This window comes from Ranitomeya imitator, chromosome 1, assembly GCF_032444005.1.
Source record: "Ranitomeya imitator isolate aRanImi1 chromosome 1, aRanImi1.pri, whole genome shotgun sequence".
NCBI classification, from domain to species: Eukaryota; Metazoa; Chordata; class Amphibia; order Anura; family Dendrobatidae; genus Ranitomeya; species Ranitomeya imitator.
Genome location: NC_091282.1, coordinates 1,225,744,369 through 1,225,769,061, shown reverse-complemented (window position 1 = coordinate 1,225,769,061; position 24,693 = coordinate 1,225,744,369). Strand labels below are relative to the sequence as shown.

The 24,693-nt window shown below is 50.9% G+C and overlaps 1 protein-coding gene across 1 annotated transcript in view; it reads right to left on the bottom strand.

Annotated features, from left to right (window-relative positions):
- Positions 1-24,693, bottom strand: part of SFXN5 (sideroflexin 5) — a 345,747-nt gene that overhangs the window by 267,296 nt on the left and 53,758 nt on the right. Inside the window, exons 4-6 of the mRNA XM_069745104.1 lie at positions 22,989-23,015; positions 11,028-11,082; positions 9,058-9,083 (exon numbers count right to left, since the gene is read on the bottom strand). Of these exons, the coding sequence (XP_069601205.1) occupies positions 9,058-9,083; positions 11,028-11,082; positions 22,989-23,015 (108 nt within the window). The remainder of the gene's footprint in view (positions 1-9,057; positions 9,084-11,027; positions 11,083-22,988; positions 23,016-24,693) is intronic.

Genomic DNA, 24,693 nt, shown 5'->3' with positions numbered 1-24,693 from the left:
TGACAGCCAGGGATGACAGGGGTGACAGCCAGGGATGACAGTAAGGGGTGACAGTCAGGGGTGACAGCCAGAGATGACAGTAAGGGGTGACAGTCAGGGGTGACAGCCAGGGATGACAGTCAAGGATGACAGCCAGGGATGACAGTAAGGGGTGACAGTCAGGGGTGACAGCCAGAGATGACAGTAAGGGGTGACAGCCAGGGGTGACAGCCAGGGATGACAGGGGTGACAGCCAGGGATGACAGTAAGGGGTGACAGTCAGGGGTGACAGCCAGGGATGACAGTATCGGGTGACAGCCAGGGATGACAGTCAAGGGTGACAGCCAGAGATGACAGTAAGGGGTGACAGCCAGGGATGACAGTAAGGGGTGACAGCCAGAGATGACAGTAAGGGGTGACAGCCAGGGATGACAGCCAGGGGTGATAGCCAGGGGTGACAGTCAGGGGTGACAGCCAGGGATGACAGTCAGGGGTGACAGCCAGGGATGACAGTCAAGGGTGACAGCCAGGGATGACAGTAAGGGGTGACAACCAGGGGTGACAGCCAGAGATGACAGTAAGGGGTGACAACCAGGGGTGACAGCCAGAGATGACAGTAAGGGGTGACAGCCAGAGATGACAGTAAGGGGTGACAGCCAGAGGTGACAGCCAGAGATGACAGTAAGGGGTGACAGTCAGGGGTGACAGCCAGGGATGACAGTAAGGGGTGACAGCCAGGGATGACAGTCAAGGGTGACAGCCAGAGATGACAGTAAGGGGTGACAGCCAGGGATGACAGTAAGGGGTGACAGCCAGAGATGACAGTAAGGGGTGACAGCCAGGGGTGACAGCCAGGGATGACAGTAAGGGGTGACAGCCAGGGATGACAGTCAAGGGTGACAGCCAGAGATGACAGTAAGGGGTGACAGCCAGGGATGACAGTAAGGGGTGACAGCCAGAGATGACAGTAAGGGGTGACAGCCAGGGATGACAGCCAGGGGTGACAGCCAGGGGTGATAGCCAGGGGTGACAGTCAGGGGTGACAGCCAGGGATGACAGTCAGGGGTGACAGCCAGGGATGACAGTCAAGGGTGACAGCCAGGGATGACAGTAAGGGGTGACAACCAGGGGTGACAGCCAGAGATGACAGTAAGGGGTGACAACCAGGGGTGACAGCCAGAGATGACAGTAAGGGGTGACAGCCAGAGATGACAGTAAGGGGTTACAGCCAGAGGTGACAGCCAGAGATGACAGTAAGGGGTGACAGTCAGGGGTGACAGCCAGGGATGACAGTAAGGGGTGACAGCCAGGGATGACAGTCAAGGGTGACAGCCAGAGATGACAGTAAGGGGTGACAGCCAGGGATGACAGTAAGGGGTGACAGCCAGAGATGACAGTAAGGGGTGACAGCCAGGGGTGACAGCCAGGGATGACAGTAAGGGGTGACAGCCAGGGATGACAGTCAAGGGTGACAGCCAGAGATGACAGTAAGGGGTGACAGCCAGGGATGACAGTAAGGGGTGACAGCCAGAGATGACAGTAAGGGGTGACAGCCAGGGATGACAGCCAGGGGTGATAGCCAGGGGTGACAGCCAGGGGTGACAGCCAGGGGTGACAGCCAGGGGTGACAGGGGTGACAGCCAGGGATGACAGTAAGGGGTGACAACCAGGGGTGACAGCCAGAGATGACAGTAAGGGGTGACAACCAGGGGTGACAGCCAGAGATGACAGTAAGGGGTGACAGCCAGAGATGACAGTAAGGGGTGACAGCCAGAGAGGACAGAAAGGGGTGAAAGCCAGGGATGACAGTCAAGGGTGACAGCCAGGGATGACAGTCAAGGGTGACAGCCATGGATGACAGTCACAGGTGACAGCCAGGGATGACAGCCAGGGGTGACAGCCAGGGATGACAGTAAGGGGTGACAGCCAGGGATGACAGTCACGGGTGACAGCCAGAGATGACAGCGTTAGCGGGCAGCAGCACAGTGATGGGTAGCTAGGCTAAGAGGGATCAGTCTGTGGACACATGGAGCACAGCGGTCCACGGTGACATTCACTTCTGGGGAGCTCCCTGTATACAGAGATACATAATAGGAACCTGTCTGCAGCCACCACTGGGGGGAGCTCTCTGTATACAGAGATACATGATAATATCCTGTCTGCAGCTGCCAATAGGGGGAGCTCCCTGTATACCGAGATACACGATAAGATCCTGTCTGCAGCCACCACTAGAGGGAGCTCCCTGTATACAGAGATACATGATAAGATCCTGTCTGCAGCCACCACTAGGGGGAGCTCCCTGTATACAGAGATACATGATAAGATTCTGTCTGCAGTCACCACTAGGGGGAGCTCCCTGTATACAGAGATACATGATAAGATCCTGTCTGCAGCCACCACTAGGGGGAGCTCCCTGTATACAGAGATACATGATAAGATCCTGTCTGCAGCCACCACTAGGGGGAGCTCCCTGTATACAGAGATACATGATAAGTTTCTGTCTGCAGTCACCACTAGGGGGAGCTCCCTGTATAAAGGGATACATGATAAGATCCTGTCTGCAGTCACCACTAGGGGGAGCTCCCTGTATACAGAGATACATGATAAGATCCTGTATGCAGCCACCACTAGAGGGAGCTCCCTGTATACAGAGATACATGATAAGATCCTGTCTGCAGCCACCACTAGGGGGAGCTCCCTGTATACAGAGATACATGATAAGATCCTGTATGCAGCCACCACTAGAGGGAGCTCCCTGTATACAGAGATACATGATAAGATCCTGTCTGCAGTCACCACTAGGGGGAGCTCCCTGTATACAGAGATACATGATAAGATCCTGTATGCAGCCACCACTAGAGGGAGCTCCCTGTACACATAGATACATGATAAGAACCTGTCTGCAGCCACCACTAGGGGGAGCTCCCTGTATACAGAGATACATGACAAGATCCTGTCTGCAGCCACCACTAGGGGGAGCTCCCTGTATACAGAGATACATGATAAGTTTCTGTCTGCAGCCACCGCTAGGGGGAGCTCCCTGTATACAGAGATACATGATAAGATCCTGTATGCAGCCACCACTAGAGGGAGCTCCCTGTATACAGAGATACATGATAAGATCCTGTCTGCAGCCACCACTAGGGGGAGCTCCCTGTATACAGAGATACATGATAAGATCCTGTCTGCAGCCACCACTAGGGGGAGCTCCCTGTATACAGAGATACATGACAAGATCCTGTCTGCAGCCACCACTAGGGGGAGCTCCCTGTATACAGAGATACATGATAAGATCCTGTCTGCAGCCACCACTAGGGGGAGCTCCCTGTATACAGAGATACATGATAAGATCCTGTCTGCAGCCACCACTAGGGGGAGCTCCCTGTATACAGAGATACATGATAAGATCCTGTCTGCAGCCACCACTAGGGGGAGCTCCCTGTATACAGAGATACATGATAAGATCCTGTCTGCAGCCACCACTAGGGGGAGCTCCCTGTATACAGAGATACATGATAAGTTTCTGTCTGCAGCCACCACTAGGGGGAGCTCCCTGTATACAGAGATACATGATAAGATCCTGTCTGCAGCCACCACTAGGGGGAGGCTCCCTGTATACAGAGATACATGATAAGATCCTGTCTGCAGTCACCACTAGGGGGAGCTCCCTGTATACAGAGATACATGATAAGATCCTGTCTGCAGCCACCACTAGGGGGAGCTCCCTGTATACAGAGATACATGATAAGATCCTGTCTGCAGCCACCACTAGGGGGAGCTCCCTGTATACAGAGATACATGATAAGTTTCTGTCTGCAGCCACCACTAGGGGGAGCTCCCTGTATACAGAGATACATGATAAGATCCTGTCTGCAGCCACCACTAGGGGGAGGCTCCCTGTATACAGAGATACATGATAAGATCCTGTCTGCAGTCACCACTAGGGGGAGCTCCCTGTATACAGAGATACATGATAAGATCCTGTCTGCAGCCACCACTAGGGGGAGCTCCCTGTATACAGAGATACATGATAAGTTTCTGTCTGCAGCCACCACTAGGGGGAGCTCCCTGTATACAGAGATACATGATAAGTTTCTGTCTGCAGCCACCACTAGGAGGAGCTCCCTGTATACAGAGATACATGATAAGATCCTGTCTGCAGCCACCACTAGGGGGAGCTCCCTGTATACAGAGATACATGATAAGATCCTGTCTGCAGTCACCACTAGGGGGAGCTCCCTGTATATAGAGATACATAAGGTCCTATCTGCAGTCACCACTAGGGGGAGCTCCCTGTATACAGAGATACATGATAAGATTCTGTCTGCAGCCACCACTAGGGGGAGCTCCCTGTATACAGAGATACATGATAAGATCCTGTCTGCAGCCACCACTAGGGGGAGCTCCCTGTATACAGAGATACATGATAAGATTCTGTCTGCAGCCACCACTAGGGGGAGCTCCCTGTATACAGAGATACATGATAAGATCCTGTCTGCAGCCACCACTAGGGGGAGCTCCCTGTATACAGAGATACATGATAGGAACCTGTCTGCAGTCACCACTAGGGGGAGCTCCCTGTATACAGAGATACATGATAGGTTTCTGTATGCAGCCACCACTAGGGGGAGCTCCCTATATGTACCGATACATCATAACATCCTGTGTGCAGCCACCACTAGGGGGAGCTCCCTGTATACAGAGATACATGATAAGATTCTGTCTGCAGCCACCACTAGGGGGAGCTCCCTGTATACAGAGATACATAATAAGATTCTGTCTGCAGTCACCACTAGGGGGAGCTCCCTGTATACAGAGATACATGATAAGTTTCTGTCTGCAGCCACCACTAGGGGGAGCTCCCTGTATACAGAGATACATGATAAGATCCTGTCTGCAGCCACCACTAGGGGGAGCTCCCTGTATACAGAGATACATGATAAGATCCTGTCTGCAGTCACCACTAGGGGGAGCTCCCTGTATACAGAGATACATGATAAGATCCTGTCTGCAGCCACCACTAGGGGGAGCTCCCTGTATACAGAGATACATGATAGGAACCTGTCTGCAGTCACCACTAGGGGGAGCTCCCTGTATACAGAGATACATGATAGGTTTCTGTATGCAGCCACCACTAGGGGGAGCTCCCTATATGTACCGATACATCATAACATCCTGTGTGCAGCCACCACTAGGGGGAGCGCCCTGTATACAGAGATACATAATAAGATTCTGTCTGCAGTCACCACTAGGGGGAGCGCCCTGTATACAGAGATACATAATAAGATTCTGTCTGCAGTCACCACTAGGGGGAGCGCCCTGTATACAGAGATACATGATAAGTTTCTGTCTGCAGCCACCACTAGGGGGAGCTCCCTGTATACAGAGATACATGATAAGATCCTGTCTGCAGCCACCACTAGGGGGAGCTCCCTGTATACAGAGATACATGATAAGATCCTGTCTGCAGTCACCACTAGGGGGAGCTCCCTGTATACAGAGATACATGATAAGATCCTGTCTGCAGCCACCACTAGGGGGAGCTCCCTGTATACAGAGATACATGATAGGAACCTGTCTGCAGTCACCACTAGGGGGAGCTCCCTGTATACAGAGATACATGATAGGTTTCTGTATGCAGCCACCACTAGGGGGAGCTCCCTATATGTACCGATACATCATAACATCCTGTGTGCAGCCACCACTAGGGGGAGCGCCCTGTATACAGAGATACATAATAAGATTCTGTCTGCAGTCACCACTAGGGGGAGCGCCCTGTATACAGAGATACATAATAAGATTCTGTCTGCAGTCACCACTAGGGGGAGCTCCCTGTATACAGAGATACATGATAAGTTTCTGTCTGCAGCCACCACTAGGGGGAGCTCCCTGTATACAGAGATACATGATAAGATCCTGTCTGCAGCCACCACTAGGGGGAGCTCCCTGTATACAGAGATACATGATAAGATCCTGTCTGCAGCCACCACTAGGGGGAGCTCCCTGTATACAGAGATACATGATAACATCATTTCTGCAGCCACCACTAGGGGGAGCTCCCTGTATACAGAGATACATGATAAGATCCTGTCTGCAGCCACCACTAGGGGGAGCTCCCTGTATACAGAGATACATGATAAGATCCTGTCTGCAGCCACCACTAGGGGGAGCTCCCTGTATACAGAGATACATGATAAGATCCTGTCTGCAGCCACCACTAGGGGGAGCTCCCTGTATACAGAGATACATGATAACATCATTTCTGCAGCCACCACTAGGGGGAGCTCCCTGTATACAGAGATACATGATAAGATCCTGTCTGCAGCCACCACTAGGGGGAGCTCCCTGTATACAGAGATACATAATAAGATTCTGTCTGCAGTCACCACTAGGGGGAGCGCCCTGTATACAGAGATACATAATAAGATTCTGTCTGCAGTCACCACTAGGGGGAGCGCCCTGTATACAGAGATACATGATAAGATCCTGTCTGCAGCCACCACTAGGGGGAGCGCCCTGTATACAGAGATACATGATAAGATTCTGTCTGCAGCCACCACTAGGGGGAGCTCCCTGTATACAGAGATACATGATAAGTTTCTGTCTGCAGCCACCACTAGGGGGAGCTCCCTGTATACAGAGATACATGATAAGATCCTGTCTGCAGCCACCACTAGGGGGAGCTCCCTGTATACAGAGATACATGATAAGATCCTGTCTGCAGCCACCACTAGGGGGAGCTCCCTGTATACAGAGATACATGATAACATCATTTCTGCAGCCACCACTAGGGGGAGCTCCCTGTATACAGAGATACATGATAAGATCCTGTCTGCAGCCACCACTAGGGGGAGCTCCCTGTATACAGAGATACATGATAAGATCCTGTCTGCAGCCACCACTAGGGGGAGCTCCCTGTATACAGAGATACATGATAAGATCCTGTCTGCAGCCACCACTAGGGGGAGCTCCCTGTATACAGAGATACATGATAAGATCCGGTCTGCAGCCACCACTAGGGGGAGCTCCCTGATGTACAGTGGCCTGTTAAAGTTTGGACACCCTGAAAACAATCACTGTAGTAGTGCTATAAATTAATAAAGGCTAAGAGACCAAGAAAGCTCACAGAAGAATCTGTACTTACACAATAAACTAAAAAATAACTTGTATTAATCTCTTTAAAATAACAAACATAGAACTATGCACAATCGTAATGCACTGGATAGAATAATGGGGAAAGAACTATATATCCCCCCATAAATGAGCTATAGAAGCCCTCCCCGCACAGTGACGGGTGTATGTCAGCTCAGAGAGGAGAATTCCGCTGACTGATTTGCACCTGGCAGTTTAATTGGTTTTTACACTGGTGTTTTATAGGTGGTTCATTAATATTATTATTTTTCCCTCCCCACAACATAGGTCACATTGGGGCCAGAAGGGACAGCCGTCGGCGAGTGCAGGCGCCATGTGCACAGCGTCCTAGGGCGCCACCCTCCGCGGCCAGGTAGGGCTTGTACCGCCCATTTATAGGGGGAGATATAGTTTGTTTTTTCCCCCTTTCTTAATCCAGGTCATTACGTTTGTTTCCAGACAAGAGTCTTTCAATTCTTGATTCAGTGATTTTCCTCCATTGTTCCTTGGAGAATTCCTCCCGTTCTCTGAGATTCCTGGGTCGTCTTGCATCCTCTGGTATTTTGAGGTCTAGCCACAGATTTTCAAGGATGTTCAGATCAGGGGACTGTGAGGGCCATTGTACAACCTTCAGTTTGTTCCTTTTGAGGTCGTCTATTGTGGACTTTTACTTATGTTTAGGATCATTCTCTATTTGCAGAAGCCATCCTCTTCCTCTCTTCCCCTTCAGCTTTTTTTTTTCTTTTTTACAGATGGTGTTCTATTTGCATCAAGAATTTGTTGAAATTTGTGGACCACGGCGGCCATTTTGAAGTCGGCCATTTTGGATCCAACTTTATTTTTTCCAATGGGAAGAGGGTCATGTGACACATCAAACTTATTGAGAATTTCACAAAAAAAACAACGGTGCTCTTGGTTTTAATGTAACTTTATTCTTTCATGAGTTATTTACAAGGTTATGACCACTTATAAAATGTGTTCAATGTGCTGCCCATTGTGTTGGATTGTCAGTGCAACCCTCTTCTCCCACTCTTGACGCACTGATAGCAACACCGCAGAAGAAATGCTAGCACAGGCTTCCAGGATCCGCGGTTTCAGATGCTGCACATCTCGTATCTACACAGCATAGACAATGGCCTTGGTCAAAGTTATGAGCACACAAATCTCTAAGGGTGCCAAAACTTTGATTCGGGTTTTTTTTCCTTTTTGTAATTTTTGAAATGTAAAAGATGAAAATATTTTTTTGTCTAAAATACAAAGGAAATGTGTCATCTGTAACTTTAGACCTTTTAGAGATCATTTCATCTTCAACTTCTAATTTTGACCAGGGGTGCACAAACTTTTACATGCCACTGTATAAGTTGCTATGTACGCCGGCCGCCCTGCACGCCCGCCCCTCTGCACGCCCACCCCTCTGCACGCCCATCCCTCTGCACGCCCATCCCTCTGCACGCTCATCCCTCTGCACGCCCGCACCTCTGCACGCCCGCCCCTCTGCACGCCCGCCCCTCTGCACGCCCATCCCTCTGCACGCCCATCCCTCTGCACGCTCATCCCTCTGCACGCTCATCCCTCTGCACGCCTGCCCCTCTGCACGCCCGCCCCTCTCCACGCCCGCCCCTCTGCACGCCCGCCCCTCTGCACGTCCATCCCTCAGCACGCTCATCCCTCAGCACGTTCATCCCTCAGCATGCCTGCCCCTCAGCACGCCCGCCCCTCAGCACGCCCGCCCCTCTCCACGCCCGCCCCTCTCCACGCCCGCCTACTTAGCCTTGCAGTGGAGGGTGGGAGCCGTGGCAGCTCTGCTGCATTACTCAGGCCCCGGGCACGATCTGTTTCCATGCTTGGGCCATTCTTTTGCTCTTACGTAATTGAGGTGAAATTATTTTTAGTGCGACAGACACACATAAGACATAGGAGGCAACATAAGAAAGTCATGGTACTTACTATGGGGGTCCCAAAAGGAATATAACCTGCAAATAAGAACAGCAGCAGCGTTACTTTCAGTCTACTGGGGGGTACATCCATAGTTTGCAGGTTCCTTGGATTAGTCATTTTACACTGAAGCTGAGATATATCATATACTCCAGTCACAACTAAAGCTGCAGTCACAGCGCTGATGTGTCACCTTTACACCTCACAGCTCTCCGCTGCCCCCTGCAGGATGAACAGTGCATTCTGGGAGATGTAGTGATGACACACGATATGAACATATACAGTGGGTACGGAAAGTATTCAGACCCCTTTACATTTATCACTGTTTCATTGCAGCCATTTGGTAAATTCAAAAAAGTTCATTTTTCTCATTAATGTTCACTCTGCACCCCATCCTGACTGGAAAAAAAAAATGTACAAATTTTGGCAAATTTATTAAAACAGATAAACTGAAATATCCCATGGTCATAAGTCTTCAGCCCCTTTGCTCAGTATTGAGTAGAAGCCTCTTTTGAGCTCGTACAGCCATGAGTCTTCTTGGGAATGATGCAACAAGGTTTTCACCCCTGGATTTGGGGATCCTCGGCCATTCTTCCTTGCAGATCCTCTCCAGTTCCATCAGGTTGGATGGTGAACGTTGGTGGACGCCATTTTCAGGTCTCTCCAGAGATGCTCCATTGGGTTTAGGTCAGAGCTCTGGCCGGGCCGGTCAAGAATGGTCACAGAGTTGTTCTAAAGCCGCTCCTTTGTTATTTTAGCTGTGTTCTTAGGGTCATTGTCTTGTTGGAAGGTGCACCTTCGGCCAAGTCTGAGGTCCAGAGCACTCTGGAAGAGGTTTTCATCCAGGATATCTCTGTACTTGGCCGCATTCATGTTTCCTTCAATGACAACCAGTCGTCCTGTCCCTGCAGCTGAAGAACACCCCCATAGCATGATGCTGCCACCACCATGTTTTACAGTTGGGATTGTATTGGGCAGGTGATGAGCAGTGCCTGGTTTTCTCCACATATACCGCTTAGAATTATCACCAAAAAGGTCTATCTTCATCTCATCAGACCAGAGAATATTATTGCTCATAGTCTGGGAGTCCTTTATGTGTTTTTTAGCAAACTCTATGCGGCTTTCATATGTCTGGCACTGAGGAGAGGCTTCCGTCAGGCCACTCTGCCATAAAGGCCGGACTGGTGGAGGGCTGCAGTGATAGGTGACTTTGTGGAGCTTTCTCCCATCTCCCTACTGCATCTCTGGAGCTCAGCCACAGTGATCTTGGGGTTCTTCTTTACCTCTCACCAAGGCTCTTCTCCCACGATTGCTCAGTTTGGCTGGACGGCCAGGTCTAGGAAGTCGTCTGGTGGTCCCAAACTTCTTCCATTTAAGGATTATGGAGGACAATGTGCTCTGAGGAACCTCGAGTACTGCAGAAATTCTGTTGTAACCTTGGCCAGATCTGTGCCTTGCCACAATTCTGTCTCTGAGCTCCTTAGTCAGTTCCTTTGACCTCATGATCCTCATTTGGTCTGACATGCACTGTGAGCTGTGAGGTCTTATATAGACAGGTGTCCAAATCAAGTCCTATCAGATTAATTACACACAGCTGGACTCCAATGAAGGAGTAGAACCATCTCAGGGAGGATCACAAGGAAATGGGCAGCATGGGACTTACATATGAGTGTCTGAGCAAAGGGTCTGAAGACTTATGACCATGTGATAGTTCAGGTTTTCTTTTTTAATAAATTAGCAAAAATTTCTACATTTCTGTTTTTTTTCAGTCAAGATGGGGTGCAGAGTGAACAATAATGAGGAAAAATGAACTTTTTTAAATTTACCAAATGGCTGCAATGAAACAAAGAGGGAAAAATTTAAAGGGGTCTGAATACTTTCCGTGCCCACTGTAGTAAAACCCCAGATCCCATGATGCAGATTATCACAGTCCAGTCCTGACTGGCGCCACCAGGAATGTACCCGGGTGAGGTAAGACGCACCTGACATTCGGAAAGGCATGAAAATCTTCTCATTCGTATCTGGGTGGATGATCGCCTGTGGGGAAAAATAGAAAGACCCGGAGTCAGCCTGGCAATGAGGGGCACAGAGTATTTCTAAGAAAAGTGTGAAATCACAATACAGTATATACTATACCGGAGTCATCACTGCCATCCATACAGGACCAGTGCCAGATGTGTGACCTCAGAACCTACACCTGGTGACATCACCGCCATCCATACAGGACCAGTGCCAGATGTGTGACCTCAGAACCTGCATCTGGTGACATCACTGCCATCCATACAGGACCAGTGCCAGATGTGTGACCTCAGAACCTGCACCTGGTGACATCACTGCCATCCATACAGGACCAGTGCCAGATGTGTGACCTCAGAACCTGCATCTGGTGACATCACTGCCATCCATACAGGACCAGTGCCAGATGTGTGACCTCAGAACCTGCATCTGGTGACATCACTGCCATCCATACAGGACCAGTGCCAGATGTGTGACCTCAGAACCTGCATCTGGTGACATCACTGCCATCCATACAGGACCAGTGCTAGATGTGTGACCTCAGAACCTGCATCTGGTGACATCACTGCCATCCATACAGGACCAGTGCCAGATGTGTGACCTCAGAACCTGCATCTGGTGACATCACTGCCATCCATACAGGACCAGTGCCAGATGTGTGACCTCAGAACCTGCATCTGGTGACATCACTGCCATCCATACAGGACCAGTGCCAGATGTGTGACCTCAGAACCTGCACCTGGTGACATCACTGCCATCCATACAGGACCAGTGCCAGATGTGTGACCTCAGAACCTACACCTGGTGACATCACTGCCATCCATACAGGACCAGTGCCAGATGTGTGACCTCAGAACCTGCACCTGGTGACATCACTGCCATCCATACAGGACCAGTGCCAGATGTGTGACCTCAGAACCTGCATCTGGTGACATCACTGCCATCCATACAGGACCAGTGCCAGATGTGTGACCTCAGAACCTGCATCTGGTGACATCACTGCCATCCATACAGGACCAGTGCCAGATGTGTGACCTCAGAACCTGCACCTGGTGACATCACTGCCATCCATACAGGACCAGTGCCAGATGTGTGACCTCAGAACCTGCATCTGGTGACATCACTGCCATCCATACAGGACCAGTGCGATGTGTAACCTCAGAACCTGCACCTGGTGACATCACTGCCATCCATACAGGACCAGTGCCAGATGTGTGACCTCAGAACCTGCACCAGGTGACATCACTGCCATCCATACAGGACCAGTGCCAGATGTGTGACCTCAGAACCTACACCTGGTGACATCACTGCCATCCATACAGGACCAGTGCCAGATGTGTGACCTCAGAACCTACACCTGGTGACATCACTGCCATCCATACAGGACCAGTGCCAGATGTGTGACCTCAGAACCTGCACCTGGTGACATCACTGCCATCCATACAGGACCAGTGCCAGATGTGTGACCTCAGAACCTACACCTGGTGACATCACTGCCATCCATACAGGACCAGTGCCAGATGTGTGACCTCAGAACCTGCACCTGGTGACATCACTGCCATCCATACAGGACCAGTGCCAGATGTGTGACCTCAGAACCTACACCTGGTGACATCACTGCCATCCATACAGGACCAGTGCCAGATGTGTGACCTCAGAACCTGCACCTGGTGACATCACTGCCATCCATACAGGACCAGTGCTAGATGTGTAACCTCAGAACCTGCACCTGGTGACATCACTGCCATCCATACAGGACCAGTGCCAGATGTGTGACCTCAGAACCTACACCTGGTGACATCACTGCCATCCATACAGGACCAGTGCCAGATGTGTGACCTCAGAACCTACACCTGGTGACATCACTGCCATCCATACAGGACCACTGCCAGATGTGTGACCTCAGAACCTGCACCTGGTGACATCACTGCCATCCATACAGGACCAGTGCCAGATGTGTGACCTCAGAACCTGCATCTGGTGACATCACTGCCATCCATACAGGACCAGTGCCAGATGTGTGACCTCAGAACCTGCATCTGGTGACATCACTGCCATCCATACAGGACCAGTGCCAGATGTGTGACCTCAGAACCTGCACCTGGTGACATCACTGCCATCCATACAGGACCAGTGCCAGATGTGTGACCTCAGAACCTACACCTGGTGACATCACTGCCATCCATACAGGACCAGTGCCAGATGTGTGACCTCAGAACCTGCATCTGGTGACATCACTGCCATCCATACAGGACCAGTGCCAGATGTGTGACCTCAGAACCTACACCTGGTGACATCACTGCCATCCATACAGGACCAGTGCCAGATGTGTGACCTCAGAACCTGCATCTGGTGACATCACTGCCATCCATACAGGACCAGTGCCAGATGTGTGACCTCAGAACCTGCATCTGGTGACATCACTGCCATCCATACAGGACCAGTGCCAGATGTGTGACCTCAGAACCTGCATCTGGTGACATCACTGCCATCCATACAGGACCAGTGCCAGATGTGTGACCTCAGAAGCTATACCTGGTGACATCACTGCCATCCATACAGGACCAGTGCCAGATGTGTGACCTCAGAACCTGCATCTGGTGACATCACTGCCATCCATACAGGACCAGTGCCAGATGTGTGACCTCAGAACCTACACCTGGTGACATCACTGCCATCCATACAGGACCAGTGCCAGATGTGTGACCTCAGAACCTGCACCTGGTGACATCACTGCCATCCATACAGGACCAGTGCCAGATGTGTGACCTCAGAACCTACACCTGGTGACATCAATGCCATCCATACAGGACCAGTGCCAGATGTGTGACCTCAGAACCTGCACCTGGTGACATCACTGCCATCCATACAGGACCAGTGCCAGATGTGTGACCTCAGAACCTGCATCTGGTGACATCACTGCCATCCATACAGGACCAGTGCCAGATGTGTGACCTCAGAACCTGCACCTGGTGACATCACTGCCATCCATACAGGACCAGTGCCAGATGTGTGACCTCAGAACCTGCATCTGGTGACATCACTGCCATCCATACAGGACCAGTGCCAGATGTGTGACCTCAGAACCTGCATCTGGTGACATCACTGCCATCCATACAGGACCAGTGCCAGATGTGTGACCTCAGAACCTGCATCTGGTGACATCACTGCCATCCATACAGGACCAGTGCCAGATGTGTGACCTCAGAACCTACACCTGGTGACATCACTGCCATCCATACAGGACCAGTGCCAGATGTGTGACCTCAGAACCTACACCTGGTGACATCACTGCCATCCATACAGGACCAGTGCCAGATGTGTGACCTCAGAACCTGCATCTGGTGACATCACTGCCATCCATACAGGACCAGTGCCAGATGTGTGTCCTCAGAACCTACACCTGGTGACATCACTGCCATCCATACAGGACCAGTGCCAGATGTGTGACCTCAGAACCTACACCTAGTGACATCACTGCCATCCATACAGGACCAGTGCCAGATGTGTGACCTCAGAACCTGCACCTGGTGACATCACTGCCATCCATACAGGACCAGTGCCAGATGTGTGACCTCAGAACCTGCACCTGGTGACATCACTGCCATCCATACAGGACCAGTGCCAGATGTGTAACCTCAGAACCTGCATCTGGTGACATCACTGCCATCCATACAGGACCAGTGCCAGATGTGTGACCTCAGAACCTGCACCTGGTGACATCACTGCCATCCATACAGGACCAGTGCCAGATGTGTGACCTCAGAACCTGCACCTGGTGACATCACTGCCATCCATACAGGACCAGTGCCAGATGTGTAACCTCAGAACCTGCACCTGGTGACATCACTGCCATCCATACAGGACCACTGCCAGATGTGTGACCTCAGAACCTGCACCTGGTGACATCACTGCCATCCATACAGGACCAGTGCCAGATGTGTGTCCTCAGAACCTACACCTGGTGACATCACTGCCATCCATACAGGACCAGTGCCAGATGTGTGACCTCAGAACCTACACCTGGTGACATCACTGCCATCCATACAGGACCAGTGCCAGATGTGTGACCTCAGAACCTGCACCTGGTGACATCACTGCCATCCATACAGGACCAGTGCCAGATGTGTGACCTCAGAACCTGCACCTGGTGACATCACTGCCATCCATACAGGACCAGTGCCAGATGTGTGACCTCAGAACCTGCACCTGGTGACATCACTGCCATCCATACAGGACCACTGCCAGATGTGTGACCTCAGAACCTACACCTGGTGACATCAAATGCCATCCATACAGGACCAGTGCCAGATGTGTGACCTCAGAACCTACACCTGGTGACATCAAATGCCATCCATACAGGACCAGTGCCAGATGTGTGACCTCAGAACCTGCACCTGGTGACATCACTGCCATCCATACAGGACCAGTGCCAGATGTGTGACCTCAGAACCTGCACCTGGTGACATCACTGCCATCCATACAGGACCAGTGCCAGATGTGTAACCTCAGAACCTGCACCTGGTGACATCACTGCCATCCATACAGGACCAGTGCCAGATGTGTGACCTCAGAACCTGCACCTGGTGACATCACTGCCATCCATACAGGACCAGTGCCAGATGTGTGACCTCAGAACCTACACCTGGTGACATCACTGCCATCCATACAGGACCAGTGCCAGATGTGTGACCTCAGAACCTGCACCTGGTGACATCACTGCCATCCATACAGGACCACTGCCAGATGTGTGACCTCAGAACCAGCATCTGGTGACATCACTGCCATCCATACAGGACCAGTGCCAGATGTGTGACCTCAGAACCTGCACCTGGTGACGTCACTGCCATCCATACAGGACCAGTGCCAGATGTGTGACCTCAGAACCTGCACCTGATGACGTCACTGCCATCCATACAGGACCAGTGCCAGATGTGTGACCTCAGAACCTACACCTGGTGACATCACTGCCATCCATACAGGACCAGTGCCAGATGTGTGACCTCAGAACCTGCACCTGGTGACATCACTGCCATCCATACAGGACCAGTGCCAGATGTGTGACCTCAGAACCTACACCTGGTGACATCACTGCCATCCATACAGGACCAGTGCCAGATGTGTGACCTCAGAACCTGCACCTGGTGACATCACTGCCATCCATACAGGACCAGTGCCAGATGTGTGACCTCAGAACCTACACCTGGTGACATCAATGCCATCCATACAGGACCAGTGCCAGATGTGTGACCTCAGAACCTACACCTGGTGACATCACTGCCATCCATACAGGACCAGTGCCAGATGTGTGACCTCAGAACCTGCACCTGGTGACATCACTGCCATCCATACAGGACCAGTGCCAGATGTGTGACCTCAGAACCTACACCTGGTGACATCAATGCCATCCATACAGGACCAGTGCCAGATGTGTGACCTCAGAACCTACACCTGGTGACATCAATGCCATCCATACAGGACCAGTGCCAGATGTGTGACCTCAGAACCTACACCTGGTGACATCACTGCCATCCATACAGGACCAGTGCCAGATGTGTGACCTCAGAACCTGCACCTGGTGACATCACTGCCATCCATACAGGACCAGTGCCAGATGTGTGACCTCAGAACCTACACCTGGTGACATCAAATGCCATCCATACAGGACCAGTGCCAGATGTGTGACCTCAGAACCTACACCTGGTGACATCACTGCCATCCATACAGGACCAGTGCCAGATGTGTGACCTCAGAACCTGCATCTGGTGACATCACTGCCATCCATACAGGACCAGTGCCAGATGTGTGACCTCAGAAGCTATACCTGGTGACATCACTGCCATCCATACAGGACCAGTGCCAGATGTGTGACCTCAGAACCTGCACCTGGTGACATCACTGCCATCCATACAGGACCAGTGCCAGATGTGTGACCTCAGAACCTGCACCAGGTGACATCACTGCCATCCATACAGGACCACTGCCAGATGTGTGACCTCAGAACCTGCACCTGGTGACATCACTGCCATCCATACAGGACCAGTGCCAGATGTGTGTCCTCAGAACCTACACCTGGTGACATCACTGCCATCCATACAGGACCAGTGCCAGATGTGTGACCTCAGAACCTACACCTAGTGACATCACTGCCATCCATACAGGACCAGTGCTAGATGTGTGACCTCAGAACCTGCACCTGGTGACATCACTGCCATCCATACAGGACCAGTGCCAGATGTGTGACCTCAGAACCTGCACCTGGTGACATCACTGCCATCCATACAGGACCAGTGCCAGATGTGTAACCTCAGAACCTGCATCTGGTGACATCACTGCCATCCATACAGGACCAGTGCCAGATGTGTAACCTCAGAACCTGCACCTGGTGACATCACTGCCATCCATACAGGACCACTGCCAGATGTGTGACCTCAGAACCTGCACCTGGTGACATCACTGCCATCCATACAGGACCAGTGCCAGATGTGTGTCCTCAGAACCTACACCTGGTGACATCACTGCCATCCATACAGGACCAGTGCCAGATGTGTGACCTCAGAACCTACACCTGGTGACATCACTGCCATCCATACAGGACCAGTGCCAGATGTGTGACCTCAGAACCTGCACCTGGTGACATCACTGCCATCCATACAGGACCAGTGCCAGATGTGTAACCTCAGAACCTGCACCTGGTGACATCACTGCCATCCATACAGGACCAGTGCCAGATGTGTGACCTCAGAACCTGCACCTGGTGACATCACTGCCATCCATACAGGACCAGTGCCAGATGTGTGACCTCAGAACCTACACCTGGTGACATCACTGCCATCCATACAGGACCAGTGCCAGATGTGTGACCTCAGAACCTGCACCTGGTGACATCACTGCCATCCATACAGGACCACTGCCAGATGTGTGACCTCAGAACCAGCATCTGGTGACATCACTGCCATCCATACAGGACCAGTGCCAGATGTGTGACCTCAGAACCTGCACCTGGTGACGTCACTGCCATCCATACAGGACCAGTGCCAGATGTGTGACCTCAGAACCTGCACCTGATGACGTCACTGCCATCCATACAGGACCAGTGCCAGATGTGTGACCTCAGAACCTACACCTGGTGACATCACTGCCATCCATACAGGACCAGTGCCAGATGTGTGACCTCAGAACCTGCACCTGGTGACATCACTGCCATCCATACAGGACCAGTGCCAGATGTGTGACCTCAGAACCTACACCTGGTGACATCACTGCCATCCATACAGGACCAGTGCCAGATGTGTGACCTCAGAACCTACACCTGGTGACATCAATGCCATCCATACAGGACCAGTGCCAGATGTGTGACCTCAGAACCTACACCTGGTGACATCACTGCCATCCATACAGGACCAGTGCCAGATGTGTGACCTCAGAACCTGCACCTGGTGACATCACTGCCATCCATACAGGACCAGTGCCAGATGTGTGACCTCAGAACCTACACCTGGTGACATCAATGCCATCCATACAGGACCAGTGCCAGATGTGTGACCTCAGAACCTACACCTGGTGACATCAATGCCATCCATACAGGACCAGTGCCAGATGTGTGACCTCAGAACCTACACCTGGTGACATCACTGCCATCCATACAGGACCAGTGCCAGATGTGTGACCTCAGAACCTGCACCTGGTGACATCACTGCCATCCATACAGGACCAGTGCCAGATGTGTGACCTCAGAACCTACACCTGGTGACATCAAATGCCATCCATACAGGACCAGTGCCAGATGTGTGACCTCAGAACCTACACCTGGTGACATCACTGCCATCCATACAGGACCAGTGCCAGATGTGTGACCTCAGAACCTACACCTGGTGACATCACTGCAATCCATACAGGACCAGTGCCAGATGTGTGACCTCAGAACCTGCACCTGGTGACATCACTGCCATCCATACAGGACCAGTGCCAGATGTGTGACCTCAGAACCTGCACCTGGTGACATCACTGCCATCCATACAGGACCAGTGCCAGATGTGTGACCTCAGAACCTGCACCTGGTGACATCACTGCAATCCATACAGGACCAGTGCCAGATGTGTGACCTCAGAACCTGCACCTGGTGACATCACTGCCATCCATACAGGACCAGTGCCAGATGTGTGACCTCAGAACCTACACCTGGTGACATCACTGCCATCCATACAGGACCAGTGCCAGATGTGTGACCTCAGAACCTGCATCTGGTGACATCACTGCCATCCATACAGGACCAGTGCCAGATGTGTAACCTCAGAACCAGCATCTGGTGACATCACTGCCATCCATACAGGACCAGTGCCAGATGTGTGACCTCAGAACCTGCACCTGGTGACATCACTGCCATCCATACAGGACCAGTGCCAGATGTGTGACCTCAGAACCTGCACCTGATGACGTCACTGCCATCCATACAGGACCAGTGCCAGATGTGTGACCTCAGAACCTACACCTGGTGACATCACTGCCATCCATACAGGACCAGTGCCAGATGTGTGACCTCAGAACCTGCACCTGGTGACATCACTGCCATCCATACAAGTCCAGTGCCAGAAATATGAAGCATATGACCTTCTTTGGCATTCCCTGAAAGCTAAACTCTCCATCTCTTCTGATTTTTGGGCCATGCGTAGCGTTCACTACCTTGTTTGCAAAAAAGGAGAAAAAATCCAACCTGGTGACTAAACCGCTGGGCATGGCATGCAGTCAGATGGCATGTCAGAACGGAGGCACGTCTCACCTCCGCACAAGGTACAGGTGGCAGCAGATGTTAGCAGTGAATAGCACAATACAAAAGCCGCATTAAATGCACATAAATTGTCAGCCCTTCTGGTTCTGGCCTCCTAAGGCGTCTTTATTGGATTTATTTTCTACCTTTTTGAAGGTGTTTGTCACCCCATATGCATATTTTACCTGCTCGTGCTTCCGTAGTGCACCTGCTATTCAGGTCACATACCTCCGAGAGGTGTAAAGTGGCACCGGGTGGATACAGAGTACTGCCGGGAAGAGCGACTACTCACTGCGCCTCTACTGGAGCTTGTAAGGTCCCACCACGAGTAGACCATCTCCGCAGATCGGCCTTCATTTCCCATTCATCCACCCCCTCAATTGTGTTTTGTTTAAGATTTCACCAATTAACACGTACTTCATTACCCTTGGATTAGTTACACCTATGATCTGCAGAGGTGTACTCTCATGGTAATGGATCCTAGAAGGTTCTAGTCAATGCGAGGGATTTTTTTTAGTTTATTTTTAGAAGACAAGGGAGACATGAGACCCAGAAAAATACCTCTGAGGGAGCCAGCCATCTGGGCCCAGCAAGGAAAATGGGGGAGAGGACAAGGGTAGAAAGAGAGAGGATGAGCTGTAGCCAGTCCACAAACCCAAAGTCCCAAGTCAGGAATGGGACATGGACCACTTCCCAAAGTTTGGCTACTTCAGAAGATCCTAAAGGAATAGCTTCACTGACCTACTGTATAGGGTGATCTTCTACACCAATCCTTTATGATAAAACCTATAAAGTTAGACTAGGACATTCCCCAAACCCAAGAATGTGTCAACAATTTGCAGAGATGTTTCCATATGCTCAGTAAAGCTTGCAGGACATAAGTCCCACTGGTGAACAGAACACACCTCTTCCATCATAGGAGACGTTTGTTCTCTCCGTCGCGGGAGACGTTTGTTCTCTCCGTCGCGGGAGACGTTTGTTCTCTCCGTCGCGGGAGACGTTTGTTCTCTCCGTCGCGGGAGACGTTTGTTCTCTCCGTCGCGGGAGACGTTTGTTCTCTCCGTCGCGGGAGACGTTTGTTCTCTCCGTCGCGGGAGAAGTTTGTTCTCTCCGTCGCGGGAGACGTTTGTTCTCTCCGTCGCGGGAGACGTTTGTTCTCTCCGTCGCGGGAGACGTTTGTTCTCTCCGTCGCGGGAGACGTTTGTTCTCTCCGTCGCGGGAGACGTTTGTTCTCTCCGTCGCGGGAGACGTTTGTTCTCTCCGTCGTGGGAGACGTTTGTTCTCTCCGTCGTGGGAGACGTTTGTTCTCTCCGTCGTGGGAGACGTTTGTTCTCTCCGTCGTGGGAGACGTTTGTTCTCTCCTTCGTGGGAGACGTTTGTTCTCTCCGTCGTGGGAGACGTTTGTTCTCTCCGTCATAGGAGACGTTTGTTCTCTCCGTCGTGGGAGACGTTTGTTCTCTCCATCGTGGGAGTGGTTTGTTCTCTCCGTCGTGGGAGACGTTTGTTCTCTCCGTCGTGGGAGACGTTTGTTCTCTCCATCATAGGAGACGTTTGTTCTCTCCGTCGTGGGAGACGTTTGTTCTCTCCATCATAGGAGACGTTTGTTCTCTCCGTCATGGGAGACGTTTGTTCTCTCCGTCGTGGGAGACGTTTGTTCTCTCCTTCGTGGGAGACGTTTGTTCTCTCCGTCGTGGGAGACGTTTGTTCTCTCCGTCATAGGAGACGTTTGTTCTCTCCGTCGTGGGAGACGTTTGTTCTCTCCATCGTGGGAGTGGTTTGTTCTCTCCGTCGTGGGAGACGTTTGTCCTCTCCATCATAGGAGACGTTTGTTCTCTCCGTCGTGGGAGACGTTTGTTCTCTCCGTCGTGGGAGACGTTTGTTCTCTCCGTCGTGGGAGACGTTTGTTCTCTCCGTCGTGGGAGACGTTTGTTCTCTCCGTCGTGGGAGACGTTTGTTCTCTCCGTCGTGGGAGACGTTTGTTCTCTCCGTCGTGGGAGACGTTTGTTCTCTCCGTCGTGGGAGACGTTTGTTCTCTCCGTCGTGGGAGACGTTTGTTCTCTCCGTCGTGGGAGACGTTTGTTCTCTCCGTCGTGGGAGACGTTTGTTCTCTCCGTCGTGGGAGACGTTTGTTCTCTCCGTCGTGGGAGACGTTTGTTCTCTCCGTCGTGGGAGACGTTTGTTCTCTCCGTCGTGGGAGACGTTTGTTCTCTCCGTCGTGGGAGACGTTTGTTCTCTCCGTCGTGGGAGACGTTTGTTCTCTCCGTCGTGGGAGACGTTTGTTCTCTCCGTCGTGGGAGACGTTTGTTCTCTCCATCGTGGGAGACGTTTGCTCTCTCCATCGTGGGAGACGTTTGTTCTCTCCATCGTGGGAGACGTTTGCTCTCTCCATCATAGGAGACGTTTGCTCTCTCCATCGTGGGAGACGTTTGCTCTCTCCATCGTGGGAGACGTTTGCTCTCTCCATCGTGGGAGACGTTTGTTCTCTCCATCATGGGAGACGTTTGTTCTCTCCATCGTGGGAGAGGTTTGTTCTGTCCATATAGCGGATATGAAAAAAACAAAAAATGTAATTCTCGGGAAAAGCGGGAATAGAATAGGAGCAGATACTTGTCACTTTTGATCTGGTGACACGTCCTTTTTAAATACAAACTTTTCTTCCTAATTTTGCCTCTCTGCATTTGACAGGGCATAACTTATTTTTACTGTGTATGATGCCTTGTATTAAAGTGGGAGAAGTTTTATTAGGACATTGTCTCTTTATTGGTGTACATATACATTTCCAAAAATATTTTTGGTTGCAGCAGAGCTGATCGGAGTTGGATAGGGCCCAGCAGTACCGATATGCCGGACAGACACCACACTGTGCTAGTAGAAGCATACGCAAAGCACATGCTTCTGTTCACTACACAGTACTCATTGAGCGCTATGTAGATGTCAAAGAGAAGACCGGAGCGGCGCTAAACCTCTTCTGTCTTCTTCTCTTCAGGGTCCTGCCAACTAGAAGGATCCCAAGGAGAAAACGACAGAAGTGGTGTATGGCCGCTTCAGAATGGCCGTGTGCACTCGTTTTGACACTATAAAGGGTGATCAGACATGGCTTGTATCCAGCACTGTAGATGTATTTAATGACAAAATTTCAGTGGTAACCATCAGAACTCACCTGCTTTATCTTCTGAGCCGCCCAAAGCTGCAAAACACAATGGAGAAATCACTGAGTGACACAGAAAACACCGGGCTGAGAGCTCATTGTCAGGAGGTGGAAGCTTTCCCTTCTCTCCAGCATTCCCAGTATAATATACGGAGGTCTACTTGCACAACAAATGCAGCAATCTCATACTTGCACGTATATAAATGACTAGGAGATCAGTTTCTGGGTGAAATTGATGAAAGTGACATGTCACTTTTAAAAATGTGCCAAAATCAAAATACAACACCTTTAGACCCTATTCTTGCAGCATTTTAGATCAACAGCTAAGTCCCCGTCTACGGAGGTCAACTGGGGTCGTTCAACTTACCAAACAATGTGACATTAGTCACTGATGGAGAGGTGAATATTGGAAGCAAATGGTGCCAAGATGAGAAGAGCCATGGACACTTTTTGGATTTCCTGTGCATTATTACTGCATTGGCGGAATATTAGAAGAGGACGCTAACCGTCAATGTGACCTCTTTGTTTTCGGGACCATTGGATCCGCCACCTATCGGTGTAAAGTGATATAATTTGATGCCAGTTGGCTACGGTACTATGTAGACACAAGTCCATGATGCACAATCCCATCCAGAGAAGCGAGGTATGGATACCCTGTTGGAATCACTTTCCAGAAGAAAAGGATTGGCGGGACCACCTGAGACTCGTGTATTGGAGAGGGGCACATTGATGACTTGATGTAGCACCTCAATGCCAAAGTCCAACTCAAATTGATCAAAAGTCCAGTCCAGGAATACGGCCCAAGACCAAAAGGACAGGACAGGACAGTGAAATATGGAAGTCCTACCAGTACAGTCTTCTTGTGCCCGGAGGCAGGCAATGCTCCAAAGACCACCGGTGATGGCGAGACATCCATGGTCATTTGTAAAAATAATTTCCCAAACTGGTGCATGTGGAGCAAAACAAGTAAGGGGCAAAATAATTGGGTGCCCTACTCTTCAACTACAGCGACGCACAGAAAGACATGCGGATTTCGAGAAGAAAGGGCATTCAACAAAAGAAAGTTTGGGCTCCAGCAAAATGGAACCACCAGGCACCAAACTGTCTACGACCACGGCGGACGCTGGCTTACCCACACTGATCTCTAGATCCACAGATTAACAATGTCGGCATCAGAGATCACAACCAACTGGGCTCAATCCGATTGGCCCTTGAAGCGGTCTTGTTTTGCAAGCACTACAAATCTTCTGGATCGGCTTCCGAGTGACTTGTGGGTATATACAGACGCCTTCACGTAAGAGGCGCTGGCTCCGCAGACTGCGTGTGAGTAACATATTGTGCATAAATATTTATATTAATGTGTAAATGTTGGGAACATCGCACCAGAGGCTGAATGTGAAAAGTAGATTAAATTGGTGCAACCGACAACAGACTAATTGATTTACCAGAAGAGATGGGGTGGACACGAGTCCCGATCACCTCCTGGTCACACAGATGAGAAGAACGAGGAGGACACCAAGCAGCAGCCCGGGCGTTTGTAAGCGGCACACAGAGGTAGACGCTGGTGCACATTATATGTAATCCTGGCCGAAACAAAGGAAATATTCTACTCAAAGGAGCAGTGCTAGAAAAGATGGTGAAGCCGTGAAACGTGTTAGCAGTACATAAGGAACAGGCAACACCTGTCGAGACGGCAAATCAAGATCACCGACTAATG